General features: G+C 34.9%; 1 protein-coding gene across 2 annotated transcripts in view; it reads left to right on the top strand.

The window, feature by feature from the left end:
* Positions 1–26,376, top strand: part of Rassf (Ras association family member) — a 246,698-nt gene that overhangs the window by 202,845 nt on the left and 17,477 nt on the right. The window contains exon 9 of one of the 2 annotated variants that reach the window (XM_090396283.1): positions 12,012–12,109. The exons of the other annotated variant lie outside the window; for it this stretch is intronic. Coding sequence (XP_090252409.1) covers positions 12,012–12,109 — 98 coding nt within the window. The remainder of the gene's footprint in view (positions 1–12,011; positions 12,110–26,376) is intronic. 2 annotated transcript variants of the gene reach the window in all.

Raw genomic sequence — 26,376 nt, 5'->3', positions numbered from 1 at the left:
AAGACAATGAAAATAGGCAGAAGCATTGAAAATATGAACTGCATTGTGAATGGAGAACCTATAGAACAAGTAAAAGATTTCAGCTACTTAGGCACGATTTTTTATGAAGATGTTAAGTTAAATATGGAAATGGACAACAGAATCAACAAAGCTGGTATGGTAGGAAGTCAAATGAATAAATTTATATGGAATAAGAGAGAAATTAGCCAAAACACTAAATTAGCTGTATACAAGACAGTATTGAAGCCAATTTTAACTTATGGATCTGAGAGCTGTGTCAGAAGTAAAACACTTGACCAAAGACTAGAGACCACAGATATGAGAGTCTCAGGACTCTTATATCTGCAGTCTCTAGTCTTTGGTTTTTGTTAAGGAAGAAAGATTAGGAGCATGAATAGATGTCATCAATTGCAATATCATATTAAAAACGAGGACATTAGGAAAGTACTTGACATTGTTAGCAGAGCTAATCTCAGGTAGTATGGTTACTTAAACAGAATGGGAGAGGAAAGATTAGCAAAACAAGTGTTCTCTTCTAGGTTGGTATGTAAAATACCCAGAGGAAGACCAAGATATAGGTGGATTGATACAGTAAAAAGTGCCTTAGAAGATTCAAATATAAGATCTGATAATGTCGGTGTCTTGACAGGTAACAGACTGATTTGGAGGAAAATTGTATATCAGAAGTTAATAATGATGTAAATTTTTCATGTAGTACTATCATATCCTGCTACACCCCCTTGAGGATATTTATCAGGAATTTGATGATGATGAATATAGTGGAAATCCAGATTTGTTTTTAAAAGCTAATCTTATACCTGCATGTTTTGAACAATGAAACAATAATTTAGGATTAAGAATTCTTTCAAATATAATGAGGTGTTACTGGCCTCATACTGCCTCATGACATTTGGGAGTCTTATATGACTTCTTTTAGATGGTTACACTAGTAACCATCTGAAAGTATTCCATAACAATGAACAGCTAATGCGTGATATGTCAAATGATTGGAACACTAATTCCTCAAACAGCAAGCCATAGAAGGCTTTTTAAACTGTAAGCAAATTCACGCGTGCGTGTGTGTGTGTGTGTGTGTGTAGGTTCATATGAAATGTTTTGCTGTGCCAACACACAATCTTGTTTCCTGAAAACTAGAAGGTGATAATACAATTTTTAGCTCATATTCAAATTCACTATGTCATACCAAAAAAAAAAAATCCACACATCAGCATTATTTAATTTTATTCTATTATTCAGTACGTTATTGTTTTTATAATGTATTGAATGGTGATTCGTATGTGAGAATATAGTTTGTTTGCTCATGAATAGGGGTTGATTTGACTGATCTGCAAATTAGCTATTAAACATGTGTATATGGTACTCTGGGTAAGGGGGCATGAAATATGTGCAGTGGATGTTTTGTTAAGGAAGAAAGAGAGAGAGGAACATACTTATCCAACTGTTCAAAAACACTACAATTTAGTTTCCCTCCATACACACATTGCCAGAATAGTGATTGATAGGTCGGTTAGTAAATAACTGACCCAGCAACTTTCTAAAGTACTCCCATTTATGTTCTGTCAGTATACTGTGTAGTAGCCAATCTGCAGAACAGTTTTTATAAAACTATATTCTTAAAAATGAAATAGTGGTTTATCTTCAAATAGTATTTGCCAAGAGGGTCCTGAAATTCCTAAAGTTTATCCCTTCTCTCATTTGCCAATCTTGTAAATAATATGCTGAAGGTGGCGATAAGTTTATATATTTTTTTTTATAATCTTTTCAGTTTATTCAGGGACACCTTTGTAAGGTATGGGAGTTCTGTATAGTTATACTTCTTCTCTTGGAGTGGTGTTAAACAAACAGCTCAGTAGGGCTGTTTGTTTAATGTTTTCCAATTCTAGTGAGAGCATCCCTTCGGAAGAACAAATCCTATTGTGTGCTTTGGTCACTAAAAATTTTATGATGCCATATTTCTGAGATGGGTGGTGTTCTAATGTATTGTGAATATAGCATCCTGTAAAGCTTGGTTTTCTGTAGATGGTATTAGAGGTGATGCATCAGAGTTTTGGTGATATCAATGTCAAGAAAGGAAATTCCACTTGATGTTTCTTTTTCTAATGTGAATTTAATTTGGGAATGTAGATTGTTAATTTTTTTTGTAAAAATAGAGTTCTTCTGTGTGATTCCATACTGCAAATATGTCATCCATGCACTCTAATCAAATAGTTTATTTTAGGTCAAGAGCAAAGAGTTTTTACTTCCATATAAAAATTTGCTAGGTTATGTGATAGTGGTGAATCCATAGCAGTTCCCTCCTCTTGTTGGTATAGCTGTTCCTTCCGTGTAAAGTATCCTGATGTAATTGTGAATTCAAATAGATCTGCTATGTCTTGGAAATTCTTCGGCTAGAAGGTTTATTGGTTCATTATATGGAATATTCTTGAAGATGGACATGATGTCAAAACTAACCATACATATTTGAAGATATCAGTTTAATGTCTTGTATTCTTGTGCAAAATTCTGTGGAATTTTTTATTGCAGAAGCTGAGTAGCCAATGACAGGACAGACAAGGTTTGAAAGGAATCTTGAGAGTTTGTAGGTGACTGCCTATGGAATCAAAAATAGGCCTAATAGACAATTACTTTTGTGTAGCCTTGTTGCTCCATATATTCTGGGAGGTCTTGCATGGTAAGTTCTGAGTTTTTTTTAACAAGTTTCTTGGTCTGTGAATGTTGTTTTGCTCAATAGCTTGTTAAGCTTATTAAATTGGCTTTTGGTAGGATCTTTATTAATCTTAGAATATGTATTCTAATCACATAAGAGTAATTCAATTTTCTTTCTTAGGATTTAGTGCTTAGCACCACCGTGATGTTTCCTTTGTCAGCCTATGTAATGACTATATTGTTATTGCATTTCGAAGACTTTTGGGCTTTCAGTTCAGAGGGTAGTATATTCAGTTGGGGTGGTTTCACATCATAAATGATTTTTGCAACATCAAAGTGAAAATAAGGGTTCTGCACTCACTTTCTTTGAACTATGTTTTAATTTGAAGAGACTGATATCAGACAACTTTGTATTACTCTGGAGAATCTTGTGGATAGTGTCAACTCCACATTGGGCTAATCCATATTTATGAGGTTTGATGAATCAAATATAATGGTGATTTTCAGGTATACATTTTTCAAGTCACTGGCTAGTTTCACGGAAGTAGGATGTCATAGGAGCAAAGAACTTGGTAGATACAAACTTTTGATGGAAAAAGCTTATCTTTAGAAGAACATAAAAGCTGACAAATTTGATTGATAGGTTTAAAAGTGGAAGTATTCTAAAATTTCTTGAGAATCTTTGCAAAACACCTTTTGTGGAGAGAACTGGTAGATAATTTTTATGAGTTATTTTTGGATTGGAAACAGAAGGATAGTTCAGATTTCTTTTTTTGGAGATTTTCTTGCAAAGGGAATTTTATGTGTTCAGGAAACCAAAAAGATTTGACTATTCCATATTTTTTGGAAGGATGATGAGTAGAAGATAATATTGGTTTGTGATAAAATGAATGGTGAGGGGGAAGCTGGATTATTAATACTAAAATATGTTAAGACAGAATAAAGCATTTAATATAAAACACTTACATTGTGTGATGATTGATTGTTTTATCACAGTGAACTCACAGACCAGACAGTTACATTAAATATGAATGGATTGCTTTCTTTCTACTACTCTGCAACTAGTTATATAATACTATTAGGAAAATGTGGGAGAACAACAAATGTAGCCATTAACACAAGCATAAACAAAGTATGTACATAGCCAATTTGCAATAGAGTGTGAGGCTCATTACAGGAATATAAGAGCATATCCAAAGAAAAAAATTTAAAAAGAAAAATTTATTTTAAAAAATTATATTTGCATAAAAAAATTGCATATAGAATTCATATACAATTATGTGCATAAAATAGATATAAAGAATATATAAAAAACATTAAATATTAATAATAACAATGAATAACTTTCAACTATATGTGTGTAAAGCATAAATACACACACACACACGTATATCCCTATCTATACATACATATTTCTCTCTCTCTCTCTCTCTCTCTCTATATATATATATATATATATGTGTGTGTGTGTGTGTGTCATCATCATCAATTTCTTTCTTGATATGTGCTCTCAAGGGGGTGTTGGCTGCTATGGCAGCACTACATGATTAACTTTACATTATTAATAATCTCTTATCAACAATTTTTCCTCCAATGTTGTCATATCTAACATTGAATTCCTGTAAGGCACTTCCTAGTGAATCAATCCACCTAGACCTTGGTCTTACTCTGAAAATCTTTTTCCTGCCATCTTGGCATCAAACACCTGGTTTGCTAACATTTTCTCTTCCATTCCATTTAAGTGATCATACAACCTTAGATTATCCCTGCTCACATATTCATGACTGCAAACAGCGTCAAGTTCCTTCCAATATCTTCATTTTTAATATAATACTGCTATTGATGCCATCTGTTCAGGCCTCTAATTTTTCTGTCATATATGTTGTCTCTAATCTTTGATCAATTGCTTTATTTCTGACTCAACTCTCAGATCCTAAACTTAAAACTGATTTGAACACTCTCTTGTATACTGCTAGTTTAATATTTTGGGTCATTTCTCTCTTATTCTTTATAAATATATTTAACTGGCTCCCAACCATACTGCATTGCTTATTCTATGTTTAATCCCAGATTTAACTTGCCATCTTTATTAAAAAAATGCACCTAAATCACTGAAATATTTTACTTGTTCTGTAGGCTCTCTGTTCAGAATGTAACTGTAGTTTCCTATGTTCCTGCCTTTTTTTCCATAGTTTTGATCTTTTTATTGCTGATTTTCATGCCACATTTGTTACAGCTGTTATTCAATTTAGTTAGCGAATCTTAGAGACTTCCACTGGATGTGTTTAGAAGTATAATGTCACATGCATAAAGCAAATTGCTAAGCTTGATATCACCAATTCTAATATCGGGTTTAATGCTAGTTTTTCATAATGTGATTAATATAGATGAATAAGAGTAGAGATAATGTGCTGCCTTGTTTGTGCCTGATTTTACATCAAACTATCTTCCTTATTCTATTCAATTCAATTCTAACTGCTGACTTAAAACTTAAATATAGACTATATATTGCCTAGTGTAATGTTCCCTTTACCCCATATAACTGTAGTATTTTGAAAAGCTTTTTCCTGGGTACCTTGTCATATGTCTTTTCCTGATCTGCAAAAGTACAGATGCTTATCATATTCACACAATTTCTAAACTATTTGTCTTAAAGTGAAATTCTGATCTTGACAACCTCTATTTGGCCTGAACTCAGTTTGTCCTTCTCTGGATTTCTCTTACACAATCTTTCTCAACAAGTATGCTTCCATAACTCTTAAATTCTCACATTCAGCTTTATTCTCATTTTTATAAATGGGCACTATGAGAGCTCTATTCCAATCATCAACCTTCTGACTATCCCCTCTGAATTATGCAGTGTAACTACTACAAAACTTTTATACTTCCATATTTGAGCATTTCTGGTCAAATATCATCTACTCCACCTTTCCACATTTCAGGCTTTTTAGCTTTTTCTACATTAAGTATTGATGCAAACTCCTGTGTGCATTTCTCTTGAAAATTTTCTACTATGGATCTGTCACTGTTTGTTTAATTTAACAGTCTTTCAAAGTAATTACTCCAGACATCTAGGATATCCTTATGTTCAGTATGTCATTTTCATCAATGATGATAAAAATGACATACTTGACCATCTATATTCTTACCCGCCTTCCCATCACTTTTGTTTACACATAGTTTAGCTCACTTATATTTTTCTCTGTATCCTTTTATGGCATATTTCCAACTTATTTGCTAAGAACTTTTGGTATGCTTTTTATTTTTCAGGACTGCATCTTCAACTTCTTGTGTCCATGACATTCTTTTTTTTTCTATCCAGACAACTTCGCAACATGCTCCCCCCCCCCCATCTGAATCAATCAAACACTATGGTAATGTTGCCTTCATTAATTGCCTCTTGTTATTATAAGATTCTTGTTGTTTTGAATGTGAGCTCTCACTTCAGAAATACGTATGTTCAGTTTTGGGGGTTTTGAACCAAAACACATTGGACAGTGACTTTCTCACTGGAAAGAAGAAAAATATTGTGTTCAGCATTATAGTAGAAAGGGGTGCTTAAGGGTCAAAGCTATATAACTGAGAGGAGACCTCCACATAGCCTTTAAAGGAATGAGGAGAACCGATCAGGGCTTCTTACCTAATGTCCAATCCACACCTTCTCGTGGTGCACCCTGTTAGGTGGTCTACCTGGATAGTGAACGAACGAGAAAGGGGTAACAATTTGAGATTTAGCTGACCAAATTGTATTCTTATTGTCTTAAACTAAAATATAGAATGATGGTACAACTTGACAGAATTTCATGTCGGCTGGGGTGTTGCCCAGTTAAACAAGGTCCTCGTTGTTTTCTCCATTGAACCAGGGCAAATAGCAAAAAGTTATCTACTGGAACAAATCCTAAAACAAACCAAAACTCAATATCACCAGAGCTCAAGATCGGTACTATCACATAAGAAGCCTGAATGGCAAAGAAATGGAGCTAGTTATGGAATTAGATGAGTACCAGATCTACATAATATGGGTGACTGAAACAAAAAAGGCAAAAACTGGTGAGATCTTTCTGAGCAATAAATACAAAATGTTATATTCAGGCAATGACAGTCAAGGAAAAGAAAGAGCAGCCATAGCATTCGAAATACAAGGCTAATCTTCTTGAATGACAGGCAGTCTCAAGTAGAGTGATGTGGGCAAATATGAGAATGGGGAAACCAGACAATGAGACTTATTTGTGCCTGTGGTCCCAGAGAAGGTTCTCCTAAAGTAGAAGCAGAGGAATTTTTTGAGGCTTTAGAGAAGCAGCTGATACAATCCAAAAGGAAAAGCTGGTCCTTGTTGGTGATCTAAACAGGAGTACAAAATGATTGTCAAACACACAATATTTTTTTGGAAAAATTTGGAGAAAAGAGCAAAGCTAATAATAATGGCAAATAACTGTTGGATTTCTGCTCAGGACATTGACTGGTTACTAACACAATGTTCCAACATAAAAATGTGCACAAATTCACATGGAGAGAAGATGCAAGGAATAAGAAAAGTCTCATTGACTATGTTATTGTTGATAGTGATGTTTTCTCCCTGGTGCAGGACACCAGAGTGTACAGAGTATTTGAAATTGGAAGTGATCACCATTTAGTCTTGAGAAGGATAAAATTGAATTTCATCTTGAAAAGAATGACATATAAGAAAGTTTTAAAGCAAATAAAAGTTGAGCAGCTCTCAGATGTGAACTGTAGACTAAAATACACAAACAGGAACCAAACCTTGGAGATTCAGTGACAAGCCCTGAAGAAAACACTGATTGATTCAGCCAAAGAGGCATGTGGTGAGGTGATCTATAAGGATAGAAAAATCAGAACTCCATGGTGGACAAAGAAAGTTAAAGAGGTAGTGAAGGAAAAGAAGAAAGCATATCAAAAGTTCCTGGCAAATAAGTCAGCTTTTGCTCTTAGAGAATACAGAGACAAATGTAAGAAGGCAAAACACTGTGTAAAACTAGCTAAACAAAAGTCATGGGAGGACTTTGGCAAGAACACAGAAAATAAATATCAAGAAGGTGGCAAGATATTTTGGAAGTTGTTGAAGAAGCTCAGGAATGAAGGAAAGAGTGCTGTAAAAAGAATTAGAGATGATAAAGGTGACATTGAAAACAGGAGAAAAAGATATACTTGAAGTATGGAGTAAAAATTGCTAAAGGAAACAAGCATTGATGACTGCACAGTAGAAAAAACACTGACCAGGCATGAAGTCAGGAATGCATATCCATACTTGAAGTAGAAAAAGCCATCAAAAGCCTTAAATGTGGAAAGGCAGTGGGAGTAGATGATATTCAAACAGAAATGCTCAAGTATTGAGATATAAAAGTCTTACAGTGGCTGCACTGCATAGTTCAGAAGACCTGGACAGAGGGATGATTTCAGATGATTGGAGTAGAACTCTCATAGTACCCTATATAAAAAGGGAAATAAAACTGAATGTGAGAATTACAGAGTTATTTCATTACTGAGTGTTCCTGGTAAGATATATGCAAGTATACTTGAGAAACAGTTGAGAAGGATTGTGGAAGAGAAACTTGGTGAAGAACAAGCTGGATTCAGGCCAAATAGAGGCTGTCAGGATCAGATCTTCACTTTAAGACAAATAGTCGAGAAAGCATGGGAATATAACAAAGATCTGTATTTAAGTTTTGTAGATCTGGAAAAGGCATATGACAAGGTACCAAGAGAGAAGCTATTCACATTGGTACAGTTATATGGCATCAATGGGACATTGTATCAAGCAATACTTAGTCTTTATTTGAGTTGTAAGTCAGCAGTTAGAATTGAAGGGAGTACAGGAAGGTGCTTTAATATTAAATCTGGTGTCAGACAAGGATGTAAGTTATCCCTCTCTGTTATTCATTATCTATATGGATCACATTATGAAAGAAAGTGGTATTAAATCTGATATCAAAATTGGAGATGTTAATCTCAGCTCTCTGCTTTATGCGGGTGATGTTATACTTCTAAATAAATTCGGTACAAGTCTGCAAGATTCCCTGACTAAATTGAATAACTGTTGTAAAAAAATAGGTATGAAGATCAGCAATATCAAGACAATGAAAATAGGCAGAAGCATTGAAAATATGAACTGCATTGTGAATGGAGAACCTATAGAACAAGTAAAAGATTTCAGCTACTTAGGCACGATTTTTTATGAAGATGTTAAGTTAAATATGGAAATGGACAACAGAATCAACAAAGCTGGTATGGTAGGAAGTCAAATGAATAAATTTATATGGAATAAGAGAGAAATTAGCCAAAACACTAAATTAGCTGTATACAAGACAGTATTGAAGCCAATTTTAACTTATGGATCTGAGAGCTGTGTCAGAAGTAAAACACTTGACCAAAGACTAGAGACCACAGATATGAGAGTCTCAGGACTCTTATATCTGCAGTCTCTAGTCTTTGGTTTTTGTTAAGGAAGAAAGATTAGGAGCATGAATAGATGTCATCAATTGCAATATCATATTAAAAACGAGGACATTAGGAAAGTACTTGACATTGTTAGCAGAGCTAATCTCAGGTAGTATGGTTACTTAAACAGAATGGGAGAGGAAAGATTAGCAAAACAAGTGTTCTCTTCTAGGTTGGTATGTAAAATACCCAGAGGAAGACCAAGATATAGGTGGATTGATACAGTAAAAAGTGCCTTAGAAGATTCAAATATAAGATCTGATAATGTCGGTGTCTTGACAGGTAACAGACTGATTTGGAGGAAAATTGTATATCAGAAGTTAATAATGATGTAAATTTTTCATGTAGTACTATCATATCCTGCTACACCCCCTTGAGGATATTTATCAGGAATTTGATGATGATGAATATAGTGGAAATCCAGATTTGTTTTTAAAAGCTAATCTTATACCTGCATGTTTTGAACAATGAAACAATAATTTAGGATTAAGAATTCTTTCAAATATAATGAGGTGTTACTGGCCTCATACTGCCTCATGACATTTGGGAGTCTTATATGACTTCTTTTAGATGGTTACACTAGTAACCATCTGAAAGTATTCCATAACAATGAACAGCTAATGCGTGATATGTCAAATGATTGGAACACTAATTCCTCAAACAGCAAGCCATAGAAGGCTTTTTAAACTGTAAGCAAATTCACGCGTGCGTGTGTGTGTGTGTGTGTGTGTAGGTTCATATGAAATGTTTTGCTGTGCCAACACACAATCTTGTTTCCTGAAAACTAGAAGGTGATAATACAATTTTTAGCTCATATTCAAATTCACTATGTCATACCAAAAAAAAAAAATCCACACATCAGCATTATTTAATTTTATTCTATTATTCAGTACGTTATTGTTTTTATAATGTATTGAATGGTGATTCGTATGTGAGAATATAGTTTGTTTGCTCATGAATAGGGGTTGATTTGACTGATCTGCAAATTAGCTATTAAACATGTGTATATGGTACTCTGGGTAAGGGGGCATGAAATATGTGCAGTGGATGTTTTGTTAAGGAAGAAAGAGAGAGAGGAACATACTTATCCAACTGTTCAAAAACACTACAATTTAGTTTCCCTCCATACACACATTGCCAGAATAGTGATTGATAGGTCGGTTAGTAAATAACTGACCCAGCAACTTTCTAAAGTACTCCCATTTATGTTCTGTCAGTATACTGTGTAGTAGCCAATCTGCAGAACAGTTTTTATAAAACTATATTCTTAAAAATGAAATAGTGGTTTATCTTCAAATAGTATTTGCCAAGAGGGTCCTGAAATTCCTAAAGTTTATCCCTTCTCTCATTTGCCAATCTTGTAAATAATATGCTCGGATAAATTTGGATATATTCTTTGACCCCAGAAGTGAATTCCTTAAGCTAAAAAATGATCTTCCACAAGAATCTGTGCTAACTCCATTGCTTTTACAGACTCTGCACCTATGACATCCCCACCACTGTCTCATGGAAATTTATATGTAGGTGACATAGCAATTCATCTCCTTTCAAGTTGCATATACATTGGCAGAGGACCTAGCAAAACCTTATACTATAACTACCTTAAACATAAAAGACAATCCAATATGCATAAAGCTGAAGTCACAGCTTAACATTTAAATAACAACCAATCAAATTATGCTCTTAAAGTCTACTTTAGAAATAGCATGGTAAAATATAATAGAACCCCAAAGTATCTTAGTGTAACTTTTGGCATATCCTTCACTTTTCAAAGATAACAGGGATTATGAGCAACTTAAAAACTTACAATTACACTTTGCAGAAACTAGCAGGCTCTTCATAGGGTGCAGATGTCACTACGTTATGCACAACAGCTTTAGTATTAGTATATATCCCACAACAGAGTACTTTGCTGTAGTATGACTTAACAGTGCATAAATCTCACTGGTTAATGTTGTTTTCAACCAAGCCATGAGATCCATCTCTGGAGCAATAAAATCAACATAAGATTAATAATATTCCTCTACCTTCATTATGGAGGACAGAGTTTTAGGCAACCTATGGAGTAAAATTATGCTCTTAAAGCGACTTACCCATACATGAAAACTTCTCCTGCACAGCTGCTCAGAAACTAAAATCTTGACAACCTGCCTGGTCTATGTTACAGCATCAGCCAGGAAACTTATTGGCAGAAATACACTTCTATATTATGTGTCACTATTCTTGATCCAACTACCAGACTAAAAGGACTGACCTTCCAGAAGTCTGGTCTACACATAACTGGATCAGCACAGGATATTGGAGATACAAACAGGTGGTTCACCATTGAAAATGGACTGACTGTCCATAATGTGACCGTAATGTGAGCCTATGCATTAACCATATTGTTTGTGACTGCAATATGTTTTCTTATCCTGGTACTTACAAAGACTTTTTTTTATATTAAACCTGAAGCTTTGTTATGGATTCAGAATCTGTTAAACTATGGTGTTTTTTTTTTTCTGTTTAGTTTTTCATCTGTTTATTCTCTTATCACTTTTTATATGTACATCATTCACTAAATAACTAAGTATCCAGCTAGAATGTTTTGTTATGAGTAATAGAACAAAGAAAGAAAACTATACCATTTTGTTTTAATTTGAACTCTTTTTTTTTTCCTTGATTTTTTAATGAATTTCTGAAGGGTTCCCCTCCCCCTTTGGCTAAAAAAACCTTGACCTGGATAAAAGACTTTGCAGATATCTTTTGAATTTCATGCAAGTTGTCTTAAACACATGACAACAAACGGCAGTTAATGGTATCATGTTTAGTTTTGTTATTGTTTTTTCATAATTCATTCTGCATTTCAATAGTTAGTGAAATTTATTAATAATTAAAATGCATTTTAGGTTGCACAGTTCCTCAATTTCTCAGAGGTGGAATTGAAAACCTTTCTTCAAAAGTATCATGAAGAAGAAGAGCGAGAGATAAAGAAAATCAGAATGAAGTGAGTTTAATAGCGAAATTTTTCTGTTCTAAATGATTGGGACAGGCAAAATATTTTAGCTAATCTGGATTTTAGCAAATGTGTAATCAAACTTGATGTTTCATGGAATAAACTAGATGAAGCCAATAATTAGCAAAATTTATTTAGCTATAATTAGATTACTAAGCTAACATTTTACCTTAGTTGCCAAGGCATCATGGGCACAAATAGTCTCTCTGATTTAAATCCATTTCTGTATAAGGAGGTCACCCCCCCCCCCCATTGGATCTAGTGATCCATATTCATGGCATGGTCTTCCATCCCCGATTATTACCGCAGATGGGCATATTTCTTCTAGATGGATATTAGCAGCTCTTTCCGTTTGTCTGAAGTATTTAAGCTTGCAACAAGAGATACTGTTGAGTCCAGGATGGATCAGATGGAGAGGATCTTTAAGTGAGCAGATAAGGGTAGCTAATTTTTGGTAAGGCCTTAAGGATATTCCTGTTATACTTTTTAAGAATGTGGGCAATTTTTTCTGAGGTGCCCTGGATGTAGGGAATGGTACTAGATTGGTTTGTGTTTTGGATTTTCTTCCTTTTCAATAGTGGAACAGATCCTCAGGTGTTGGTTGTTTCACCATTGAAAAGGAAAATAATTAACTCTCTGCCCTTCCTTGATACTCTAGTTACCCAACTACCAAATGGATCCACATTGTTTTCATTCGACAGAAAACCTACCCACACTGGTAGGTACATCCACCACCAACTCTCTCAACAGTATGGTGCTATGAAAACCTTAGCAAACAACTAGAACCATCTGCTCAGACCACATTAGCCTCTCCATTGAAATAAATCACATTTGGGGAACATTTTTAGCCACTGACTCCCCTCTTAACAAAATTACCAGAGCTCTCCATCCTCTCCCCTGCCCCCCCCAAAAAAATAATAATAATAATCCACAAAAAACTGCACAAATTTTTAAAAATTTAAAAAACATATCATAGACATCCTTCAGGCCTTACCAAAAATTAGTTACCCTTATCTGCTGACTTAAAGATCCTATCCATCATCTACAGTATCCCTTGCACCTGCAAGCTTAGATACTTCAGACAAACAGGAAGAACTGCCAATATCCATCTAGAAGAACAGAAAATGCTTCTTTCATCTGCACTACAGTCATTCCAGGTAGCACACAATGCCATGGATATGGATCACTGGATTCAGTGTGTTTGGGGGGGGGGGGGGCACCTTCCTGTACAGAAACAGATTAAATCAGAGCAACTATTTCTGGAATCTGCCATAGCACTACAACATTTCCTAAACTTAAACAAATTCCACTGCATCACCATTGCCAAAATTCTGGAAGATCATCACTTTTAGACCTTCAGTAAGTGTCAATCACTGTACCCATAGAGGGCACCAGTTAGGAATGTAGGAGCTAGCCTTTTACAGTCAGTCTTTGTTTGCCTTTTTACTGATGTCCTATGTACACATACTATGCTCAATATGCATATCTTGGGCGCCTTTTCCCACTTTTACAAATTTATAAATACTTTTGCAGTAAAACTCCTTATTTTTAAAAGGGAAGAAATCATTCTCCATTTCCATGTGCTTTGTTTTAAGATTGTCCACCAATTAAGAAAAGGTGATAATCAATATCCAGAAATATAAAAGCTGGACAGAATATCCTTTCCAAGGCTGTGAAACTTGTACTGGAGTTACTGGGGTTGAGGCTTTGCATTGTACAAAGAAGAAGCTTAGTACATTTCATCTAACCAGTGCAAGAAGGTTTGTGCCCATGAGATGCCTTGGTGACTAAGGCAAAATATTGGCTTAGTAATCTAATTAGTTAAATAAATTTAGTTAGCTTTAGACATCTGTTTTATTCCACTACTCATCAGCATGAGTGATAATTAGTGTTCAAACATCCACACCAGATTAAGACAACATTACTATCAACTTCACAGATTTCATAATATCTAAGAATTCCATTATGCTTGTGATATATTTTGACAGTCTATTGGTCTTCACAGAAGTATGAAAGCTAATAAACATGTGACACTTGGGTTGAAAAAGTGACTCAGTTTTAATTCTTATCTGTGATAAGAGGAATTTTTCTAAGCTTTTCCTACAAAATACAGTAGATCAGTCTGAGATAGGCACACATGCCAAGTCTGAGGCATATTTATAAGCACAGGTGCGAACTCATGGACAACTACCACCCAATTCCATCAAATTTGTATCAGTTATTAATTAACTCTTTTGGCACCTTTATATTTCAGAACATAACTGAGCAAAGAAAACCTTATATATACATATATATATATATATATAGGCATTTTTTAAAGAATAAATATTTAATGACTTTAAACCAAGATAAAATATTAAGTTTTAATGAGAATGATACAACTATTTACAGCCTTCTTCAGGTATCCACTAAATGTAGAACATAATAATAAACATTGAAGTTACAAAAAACTGAGAATTACAGGGCAAAAAATGCAACACATTAATTGATGCAAAAAGTTGTATTTTTCAAGTTGTTCTATCTAACGCGCTATTGTTCGTTGCATGCGTGCTTGCGAGTTCTCGTGAACACCAGTATTGAACAATTGCAGCATGGCCATCAGGGATGTTGTAACTCAAATTGCTGTTCAAATGTTCAGGATTAAGGAGGATTTCCCTGGATTCCACAATTTTCCTCTCAAACTCATCACTGCAACGAAAAATGTTTTCGGATTTATCCCAGCAAACTGAGTGACTCTGTAGATCATCATGAGGATTGTTTGAGAAAAGAACATGACTGGATAGTGCAGATGCAATTTGATCTCTCTCTTATGCTCTTCTATACGAAGTTCAATAGATTTGTTAGTCTGTCCAAAATGAGGAATATTACAATCGCACCATCACTTATATACACCTGGATATTTCAGGTTGTGGAATATGCTTCGGATTGCTTATAAGAGAACTGACTTTAGGGAGCCTTGGTTTGAATTGTCTAAAAAGATATTTGCTTTATTAAAGCATTGTATTCAATCTGGCTATTTCAGATATAGGGACTCCATTTACAAACAAAACCAAGGCCTAGCAATGGGCAACCCTTTATCCCTGGTTCTAGCAAATATTTTCCTGGAAGATTTTGACACGAAAGCCATATCGTCCTTCTCCCTTAAGCCGAAACTTTGGAGACGTTATGTTGATGACATTTTCATTATATGGAGTCACGGACACACATCTCTCATGGATTTTCTTCATCATCTTAACAACCAGCATTCTAATATAAAATTCACTGCCGAACTAGAACGAAATAACTGCCTTCCGTTCCTGGATATAATTCTTACACGATGCTCTGATAGATTTATAATCTCTATATACAGAAAACCCACTCATCCTAACAGATATTGCACTGTCAATATCATCACGTTCCACCACAAAAACTCGGAACTATTTCTACCTTAGGACACAGAGCATGCTCTCTTTTAAATGAACCAGATGAACTCCAAAAAGAAATTAATCACCTTTCTCTTATCTTTCAACAAAATGGATATTCTGAAAAACGATTTAAGAAATTTCTTCTGGATCCTCCTAGGCAGCGTACCATGGACACTACTGATTTTAAAGGTAGCATCTCAATACCTTACATTAGTTCAGTCTCCAATAAATTGGCTCAAGTCCTTAAAAAATACAACATCAGGACGTTTTTCACTACACTCCCTAAAGTCCGTTCTCTTGTAAGCAATCCGAAGCCTATTCATTACAACCTGAAATATCCAGGTGTATATAAGTGATGGTGTGATTGTAATATTCCTTATTTTGGACAGACTAACAAATCTATTGAACTTCGTATAGAAGAGCATAAGAAAGAGACATTTCCTATAAAAGATCACATGCATCTGCACTATCCAGTCATGTTCTTTTCTCAAACAATCCTCATGATGATCTACAGAGTCACTCAGTTTGCTGGGATAAATCCGAAAACCTTTTTCGTTGCAGTGATGAGTTTGAGAGGAAAATCGTGGAATCCAGGGAAATCCTCCTTAATCCTGAACATTCGAACAGCAATTTGAGTTGCAACATCCCTGATAGCCATGCTGCAGTTGTTCAATACTGGCGTTCACAAGAACTTGCAAGCACGCATGCAACGAACAATAGCGCGTTAGATAGAATAACTTGAAAAATATAACTTTTGTGTGTCAATTATGCGTTGCATTTTTTGCCCTGTAATTCTCAGTTTTTTGTAACTTCAATTTTTATTATTATATGTTCTACATTTAGTGGATACCTGAAGAAGGCTGTAAATAGTGTATCATTTTATCTCAGTTTAAAGTCATTAAATATTTATTCTTTAAAATGTACCATTACAACTGAGTAGAAGCTCAGGAATATATATATATATATATATTTTTTTTTTTTTTCAAAATTCATTTTTACTCGGTTGGAATATTATAAAAAAGGTTTAATGACTATTACCGAGAGAAAAGATGACAAGATATATTTAAACAAGATACTACTAGTTTACTAGTTTCGTTACATGAACATCCTCAGGTATCACAATCAAAGAAGTATATAAAAAATTACAGAGACTTAAAATTGTACTAACAGAACAAGTATAAAAAACAGTAGCGTGTTTGAAAAAAATGCAAGTATGAGTTCCAAACAAACGAATACTACGCACTGTCGCGAGTGCGCCAGTACTGAACAGAAGCAATGTGTGCATCAGAGAGATTGTAACTCAGGCTGTTGTTGATATGAGAGGAATCTACAGAAATTTCCCTAGATTCAACAATCTTTCTTTCGAGTTCATCTTAGCACACATGGATGTTAGCAGTTTGAGTCCAGTTTACAATGTGCTGGCGGCCTTCGTCTGAGTTAGCTGAAAAGAGAACGTGGCTAGAGCGCTAGCTCTAGTCCTGTTATAGGAGATATCTCTACGGTGCTCATCCAAACGTAGAAGGATGGATTTATATGGGATTATTATATATATGGGAAAGATTTTCTTTTCTCAGTTGTGTGTGGTGTGGTTGCAACTCCCCATATTATGGACAAACTGAGAAATCAGTTGAGCTTCATATCGAAGAACATCTCAGAGATACAGCCTACAGTAAAACCAGGACCTCAGCCTTACCCAGTCATGTTCTTAATTCTTCTGATCCCATTGTCATCCAATCACTACACGCCTAATAAACTGGGATAGATCTGAAATAATATATAAATGTTATGACAAACTTGAAAGAAAAATCTTGGAATCAATAGAAATTGCACTGAATCCTGTTCACTTAATCACCTGCATTAACTTCCTGATTGCTATTCTGCTATGCCATTCACAAGACCACATCCTCGTTTACAAGAACAGCAATGCAGCCAGTCCAAGAATTCACTCAAATTGGTAATTTAATACTATGATAGATGTATTCAAGTAATGTTTTATGTATCTCTGTTATTTTATTTTATTTATTTTTTTTTTTTTGCACTTCTCTGTAATGCACTTGAAGTCTAGACAGATAAAACTAGTTATGCCTTTTAGAAATAGCCTTTTTTTTTTATTATTTTATAACTTAGCTATATAGTCAACTTATTTTTGAAAAGTGTCCAATAACCATGAAAACTTAATCTATGAAATATATATAATTCAGTATAGTTCAAAACTTGTCCAGTGATATCTCAATATCACTGGACAAGTTTTATATAATAAATTAATAAATGACTACAATATCAGAGATATTGATATTGTGGTCATTTATGACATGACAGACTCATGCATACCTCAAACTGCATTGTTATCTCATGGGGGTGGGGGGGGAATGAAGGTTTGAATCTCCTATATAATTTTTATCACTCAGTGAACTGAGTGATAAAAATTATATAAGAGATTATTGGATGCCTGAAATGGCTTGAAAAGTTACAAATGTGATATCTAGAGCATCTCCAGATTATGATGAAACCTGTGGTCTTCATCACAACATTAGTTGTGGTGGGATTTGCATAATAAAAAAAAAAACTTTACAGATTGTTTACATGCCTACCAAAATACCAGATAATTGTAATCACTTTTCAGATACTTCCTTAAAACCATCATGACCTATTAATTATGAGAATCTCTATTAATATAGGTCCTTCTTCCACATTTATACAGTTGCTGTCTGAGTGTTCTATATAGAAAAGTTCTTAGCATGGCAACACTCAACCCACCCATCATGTTGCTTGATGTTATGTATCAGTTTGGTCCTGTGGACCAGACACTTCAGATACATTTTTTCAGTAAAAACTCATCATCATCATCAAATTCCTGACATGTACCCTCAAGGGGTGTACAGGATATGATAGTACTACATGAAAAATTTACATCAATACTAACTTCCTATCTACGATTTTCCTCCAAATCAGTCTGTTACTTGTCAAGACTTCAACATTATCAGATCTTATATTTCTATCGTCTAAAGCACTTTGTACCATATCAATCCACCTATATCTTCATCTTCCTCTGTGTCGTTTTCCTGCCAACCTGGCAGAGAACACTTGTTTTGCTAATCTTTCCTCGCCCATTCTGTTTAAGTGACCGTACCACCTGAGATTAGCTCTGCTAACACATTCCTGGATACCGACAATGTCAAGTTCTTTCCTAATATCGTTTTTAATATGATATTGCCATTGATGCCATCTGTTCACACCTCTAATCTTTCTCAGGACTCGCATATCTGTAGTCTCTAGTCTTTGGTCAAGTGTTTTATTTCTGACCCAGCTCTCAGATCCATAAGTTAAAATTGATTTGATGTATGCAGCTAATTTAGTGTTCCGACTAATTTCTCTCTTATTCCATATGAATTTGTTCAATTGACTTCCTACCACACCAGCTTTGTTGATTCTGTTGTCTATTTCCATATTTAATTTACCATCTTCAATAAAAATCGTGCCTAAGTAGCTGAAATGTTTTACTTGTTCCACAGGTTCCCTGTTCACAACACAGTTGACATTTTCAACAATTCTACCTATTTTCATTGTCTTTGTCTTTTTAATGCTGACCTTCATACCATATCTATAACAACAGTTATTCAATTTAGTCAGGGAATCTTGCAAACTTGTAGCAGATTTATTTAGAAGTATAACATCGTCCGCATAAAGCAAAGAGCTGACATTAACATCTCCAATTCTGATATCATGTTTAATACCACTTTCCTTCATAATGTGATCCATATAGATAATGGATCCATATAGGGGATAATGTACATCCTTGTCTGACACCAGATTTAAACCATCTTCCTGTACTTCCTTCAATTCTAATGCTGACTTCCTGTCCTGTTAGGTGTCTTCTCTCTCCAGGAGATTGACTACCATGTGTCTCCACCATGTCCTATTCTGCGCCTCTCTGCTGCATTCCTCATATGAGAGATAGGTCTAGTCTTCTATATTTTTCATCTACTCCAGTCTTTGTCTTCCTCTCTTTCTCTTTCCCTCAACAGTTCCTTCGAAGTGTCCTTTGTAGGCAGTTATGTCTCAGAATATGTCCAAAATATCTGACTTTTCTCTTTTTAATTTCTTAATCAGGCTCCTGTTGACACCTGCCATCTCTAGTTCCTCTTCATTTGTCTTTTTTTCTCTCCATGATATTCTCATAATTCTTTGCAGCATCCACATTTCAAAGGCCTCCAGTTTTTTCACACTCAGATTGGAGAGTGTCCATGTCTCTACTCCATATAATAATGTAGACCATATGTAGCATTTGGAGATTCTTAGTCTTTTTTTTTTTTTTTTTTTTTTTTTTTTTTTTTTTTTTTTTTTCCAGATTTAATTTTCTAGATATCAGTAGAGTTTTCATACTGTTGAAAGTTGACCTTGCGATTTCAATCCTTTTTCTAATTTCATCTTCTGTCCTGCCATTCTCTGTGATCAAGTTTCCGAAGTATATGTATTTTTGCACCTGTTCTAATTTATTTCCTTTTATATTGATGCATATTTTTGGTATTTTCTTTTCTCTTGAAATTATCATGATTTTTGTCTTTTTAAAGTTGAAACTGAGGCCATACTGTTCGCTATACTTGAGGGTTTCATCTATAAGAGTTTTCAGGTCATATTTGTTTTCAGCTAGAAGAACCATGTCATCTGCATATCTTAGGTTATTAATATTTCTCCCCCCTACAGTGATTCCTTTGTGGTTACTAATTTTATTAAATATTTCTTCTGTGTATAGGTTAAAGAGAATCGGAGAAAAGACATAGCCTTGTCTCACACCTTTCTGAACTGGGAATTCTTCTGAGGTCTCTCTATTTATTCTCAGAGATGCAGTCTGTTCCCAGTAAAGATTAGTTATTAGCCAGATGTCTTATCCATCCATGCCTATTTTTGAAAGGATTTCAATTAATTATTCATGTTGGACATTGTCACATGCCTTTTTTTTGTAATCTATGAAGCAGAGGTACACATCTTTTTGTTTTTCTAGATATCTTTCTATGATGGTTCTGACGTTGAAAATACCTTCTCTTGTACCTACATTTTCCTTGATTGCTGACTTAAAACTCAAATAAAGACTAAGTATTGCTTGATATAATGCCCCATTGACACCATATAACCGTAGCATATTGAATAGCTTCTCTCTCTTGGCACCTTGTCATTCCAGTTCGACAAAACTTAAATACAGATCTTTGTTATATTCCCATGCTTTCTCAGCTATTTGTCGTAAAGTGAAGATCTGATCCTGACAGCCTCTATTTGGCCTTAATCCAGCTTGTTCTTCACCAAGCTTTTCTTCCATAATTCTTCTCAACTATTTCTCAAGTATACTTGCAAGATCTTGCCAGGAACACTCATAGGGAAATACCTCTGTAATTTTCACATTCAGTTTTATTTCCCTTTTTATATATGGGTACTATTAGAGCTCTTCTCCAATCATCAGGAATTCGTCCCTCTGTCCAGGCTTTCTGAACTGTGCAGAGCAGCCACTGTAAGACTTTTATACCACCATACTTCAGCATTTCTGGTCGAATATCATCTACTCCTGCTGCCTTTCCACATTTCAAGCCTTTGATGGCTTTTTCTACTTCAAGTAAAAAAAAAAAAAAAAAAAAAAATCAGCTAACGCCTTTTTATTCCCGTATACGGGAGTAGGCGAGGCCATTTAGCCCTATCTAACTTTTGGAGACTGAGTGGGCAGTTCAATCTCCACTGGTACCCAATCAGAGACAGATGGCCCAAAGCTATCACTAATTAAGCGGTACGCAGTGAAGAGAGACGGCTCAAATGTGCCGCCATCTCGTGGTCCCTAACCCTAACACAATATATTTAATGTCTGAAATAATGTGGGTTCTACGGTCGATTTTCTTGAGTTTACAGGACGAAAAACCCGAGTTTCCGGGAGGAAAAACCTGCTTGCCCGTGCCAGAGATCGACTAACTTGGGAACCGGTCGAAAAAAGGCTTAGAAAAATTTCCTCTAGTCGCCGACTAGACTCGAAATGAAGTCTTCCTTCGTGCGGCCAAGCACGGTGGTGTGCAAATGCCACATCCACTGAGCTACGCAGGCTATGTATTCCTGACCGTATGCCTGTTGAGTGTTGTTTACCACTGTGCTATCACTGCTTGTTTCATTTAGCAATTTTTCGAAGTAATTATTCCATACTTCAAGGATATCTTTTTCTCCCATTTTCATGTCACCTTTATCATCTCTAATTCCTTTTACAGCACTCTTTCCTCCATTTCTAAGCTTCTTCAACAACTTCCAAAACATTTTGCCACCTTCTTGATATTTATTTTCTGTGTTCTTGCTAAAGTCCTCCCATGACTTTTGTTTAGCTAGTTTTACACAGTGTTTTGCTTTCTTACATTTGTCTCTGTATTCTCTAAGAGCAAAAGCTGACTTATTTGCCAGGAACTTTTGATATGCTTTCTTCTTTTCCTTCACTACCTCTTTAACTTCCTGTGTCCACCATGGAGTTCTGATTTTTCTATTCTTGCAGACTTCCTCACCGCATGCCTCTCTGGCTGAATCAGTCAGTGTTTTCTTCAGGGCTTGCCACTGAATCTCCAGGGTTTGGTTCCTGTTTGTGTATTTTAGTCTGCAGTTCACATCTGAGAGCTGCTCAACTTTTATTCGCTTTAAAACTTTCTTACATGTTATTCTTTTCAATATGAAATTCAATGTTATCCTGCTGAAGACTAAATAGTGATTACTTTCAATTTCAAATCCTCTGTACACTCTGGTGTCCTGCACCAGGGAGAAAACATCACTATCAACAATAACATAGTCAATGAGGCTTTTCTTATTCCTTGCATCTTCTCTCCATGTGAATTTGTGCACATTTTTATGTTGGAACATGGTGTTAGTAATAACCAGTTCATGTCTTGAGCAGAAATCCAACAAATTTGTGTTGAATACTATGGCTACTCCTTCTTTTCCTTGATTGTCATTTCCTGAATATAACATTTTGTATTTATTGCTCAGAAAGATCTCACCAGTTTTTGTCTTTTTTGTTTCAGTCACCCCTATTATGTCGATCTGGTACTTATCTAATTCCTCACCTAGCTTCTTTGCCATTCAGGCTTCTTATGTTGATAGTACCGATCTTTAACTCTGGTGATAGTGAGTTGGGGTGTGCTTTCAGATTTGTTACAGTAGCTGACTTTTTGCCGTTCGCCTTGGTTACCTGGCGAAAACAATGGGGGCCTTGTTTAACCGGGCAACGCCCCAGCTGGCATGAAATTTTGTCATGTTGTACCATCATTTTGTATATTGGTTTAAACCAATAAGAATACAGCTTGGTCGGCTAAATCCCAAATTGCCAGCCCATCCTCGTTCGTTTAGTATCCAAGTAGATACCCAACAGGGTGCACCACGAGAAGGTGAGGATTGGACATTAGGTCGGTTCTCCGCATTCCTTTAAAGGATATGTGGAGGTCTCCTCTCAGTTATACAGTTTTGACCCTTAGTAAAAACCCAGCATCTAAAATACTTTATGGAAAAAGAACTAAATAACTTCTGCACTTCCTTGAGACATTAGTTATGACTTTCAAATGGTTTGCCATCATTACCCATCTACATTAGGTGACCAAAAAGTTCATGCATTTTCTTAGGATAAGATTATCATCATCATCAAATTCCTGATATGTACTCTCAAGAGGTGTCCAGTATACTATGACACTGCATGAGAAGTTTATCCATAAATATGCTTTTTTGGAGGAAAAAAATAAGCCCTTCACCATGCACAGCCTTTTCCCACTTTTACAAATTTATAAATACTGTTGCAGTAAAACTCCTCATTTTGGGATGTATAAAAAAAAGCTTAGTACATTTCATATAACCAGTGCAAGTTGTGTTTTTGAACATACCATGAATCCACATCAAGAATTAACTGTAGTTGTACCAAGTAGGTATGAAGTGATTGATTGTTTCTGGAGAGCAGAAGGTCATGTAGGATGATACTAGCTGTATTTCCGCAGGACATGCAGTAATTAACTCATCACTTGACACTCATAATGACAAATGCTATGTAAACAACCAGCAAGATAATTACAACATTCAGAGAAGATATAGTGAGGAAATGTAGACCCCAGAAAATCATCAAATTACTAATACATCAGATAGTAATCTTACTAATACCTCAATGGTGTATAGGATATGGTGCATGTTATGGTGTTACATGAAAGTTTACATCACTAACTTCACAGCAATTTTCCTTCAAATTCATCTGTTTCGTCAGGACTCCAGTATCATATATTTCTTTTGAATACATTTTTGTCTTTTAAAGCAAGCAGCACTTCTATCAATTCACTTAGACTGTGGTCCCCTTCTGGGGACCACAGTCTTTTTTTTCCTGCCACCTTGTTTTACTAACCTTTTATCTCTCACTTTTAAGTGATCATACCATTCAAGATTAGCTTTGCATATTCCTGAATACTAACAATGTCAAGGTCCTTCCTAATATCTTCATTTTTAATGTGATTCTGACATTCATGCCATCTGCTAACAAAATCTCCTCAATAAAAACTCATTCTCACATCCATGGCATTCACTGCTACACTCACAGTCATCCAGACTAGACCTTTTGTTCTTGAGAGAAACCCAGATAGCATCTACATCCACTACTGTCCACCTCCAAAGCCCAGATTACATATTTCACAATTCCTTTCACCACCTTCATGTGATCAGACATTGCATGCCAGAGAGCAGTTAATTTAGAATCCCCTACTTTCAACCTCCTCCGGCTCAAGGTTTCCTTGCCTCATTTATTGATATTCATCTGCTGTATTTACTCCAAACCTTACTAAAAACTGCTGACGCTACATAGACAACTTTCCATAGAAACTACTCAAAACTGTGATACTACATAGGCATCAAATGGGATGACCTTTGGAATTTGTACTCCTGCTTTCCTTGATCTGATTATTGCTTCAGCTCATCCAACCCTAACACCTGCCTGAACGAGTTGCAGAAATTATCCTCACTGCCATGAAGGCCCAAATTCTGTAAATCCCCATCCTCTTTCCAAGCTTACAAAATTATCTGCAAGTGAAAATCTGATTCCAGCAATCCCTATTTGGACTGAAATTAGTTTTTTCTTCTCCAAACTTTCTTTTTCACAATTTTATTTAGCCTCCTCTCAGTTATACAGTTGACCCTTGAAGAACATGGGTTTGAACTGTGCAGATCCACTTATACATGGTGTTTTATGAATAAATATATCGGGAAAAAAATTTTGAGATTTGCAACAATTTGAAAAACTCTCAGGACCACGTAGCTTAGAAATATCGAAAAAATTAAGAAAAACTTAAGTATGTCATGAATACATAAAATATATATAGATACTAGTCTATTTTATCATTTACTACCATACAGCATACAAAAATCTATTTATTAAAAGTTATAATGTATCAAAACTTATGCTCACAAACACTTGCAGATCGTACATGGCCATTTGCAGTCGAGAGAAATGTAAACAAACGTAAAGATGCATTGTTAAATCATAACTGCATAAAATTAACTTATTAATAGTTAAATTAATTAGCATAAAATAAAATTTTAATGATTCATTCAATTAGTGTTATAGGCTAGAATACCACGAAGCAATCGTGCTGCTGTTTTGTTATCAATGCATGAATTGTTATACCTGTAAATAAATATGAATAATTTCTTTTTCATGTTATCCTTTCATTTTTGATGTCCAGTGTTAGAAATACGTATAACATCTACAGTGTTTCCCATCGTTTTTTGGATCATGCCTGCCTCAAAGATTTTGATGTTCCCCCCCTAGCATAATAGTCAGCCAAGTTCTGAAAAAGTATAATATAAATGAAGGGTGCAGGGGAAAAACAACTTCAGTCCACGATATTGACTTCTGAAAAAAACGTAATTAAATTTTCCTTGTTGTCAAAATGCAAGTAAACATAGCATAACAAAATAAAAAAATAATAGATATGGTACATTCATGTATATTAAGCATAATTAATTTAAATAGTACTTAAAAATTAAAAAAAAAACAAATGGCAAATAATGGCCTTTTTGTCGAAATGGCTGGACTGAAGTGGTTTTTCCCCGGTAAATTCCGGCTAAGTTGGTGCCTATATAAAAAATTGTTGTTATGCACATTTTTTTATTAATCAGATTGATAATATCCGATTTTTTAATTAATTAATTATTTAATTTATAGATAATGATCAGATCACATCCCTTGTTTTAAAGATAATAGGTACTAAGGGAATTATTATACTAACAAAAGTTGGTAATTGCTTCTTTATTAAGTAAGCAATAATACACAAAAAATGAAATATGGTAAAAAGTAATAAAAATTTAAGTAGTTCAAGTAACGTAGTGTTAAAATAATCATTTATTTCAATCATCTATTGGATGGTCATTAACGTTGTTGTCATCGCTACCCTCTGGAGCATCATTATATAGCAAGTCTTTGTAAAATTTTTTTGAATTTGGCCACTCTAAAAATTGAGACAGGTGGAATAGGTCATTATACTTCGCTAACTTTATGGGTACTTTGGCAGTGTATAAGCTCTGTAGCGCAGTTTCTCTGTTATTTATTTTTTTATTCTTCTGATTCTTTATAGTTTTCTTTACAATAGATGCACTTTCATACGCCCCGGAATAAGCCGACTTGTAAAAATCGCTGTAGATTTTTTTGTCCTTTAAAATTTGCAGCATACGAATTGGTCTCATGGGAAAAGGGCATTTCACTTTATACAAAGGTGATAAATGATCTGTCCAATTTTGGAAATCAAAATCCTTTCCGCAGTCAATTACTTCAAAAGGTATAGGTTTATCTTGACTGATACGTAAAACTTCTCTCCAGTC

Source organism: Typopeltis vanoorti, chromosome 8 (genome assembly GCF_054136105.1).
Source record: "Typopeltis vanoorti isolate ZY-2024b chromosome 8, IOZ_Tvanoo_1.0, whole genome shotgun sequence".
Classification (NCBI taxonomy): Eukaryota; Metazoa; Arthropoda; class Arachnida; order Uropygi; family Thelyphonidae; genus Typopeltis; species Typopeltis vanoorti.
The sequence above is the reverse complement of the archived record's forward strand: the minus strand, read 5'-3'. Positions and strand labels throughout refer to the sequence as shown.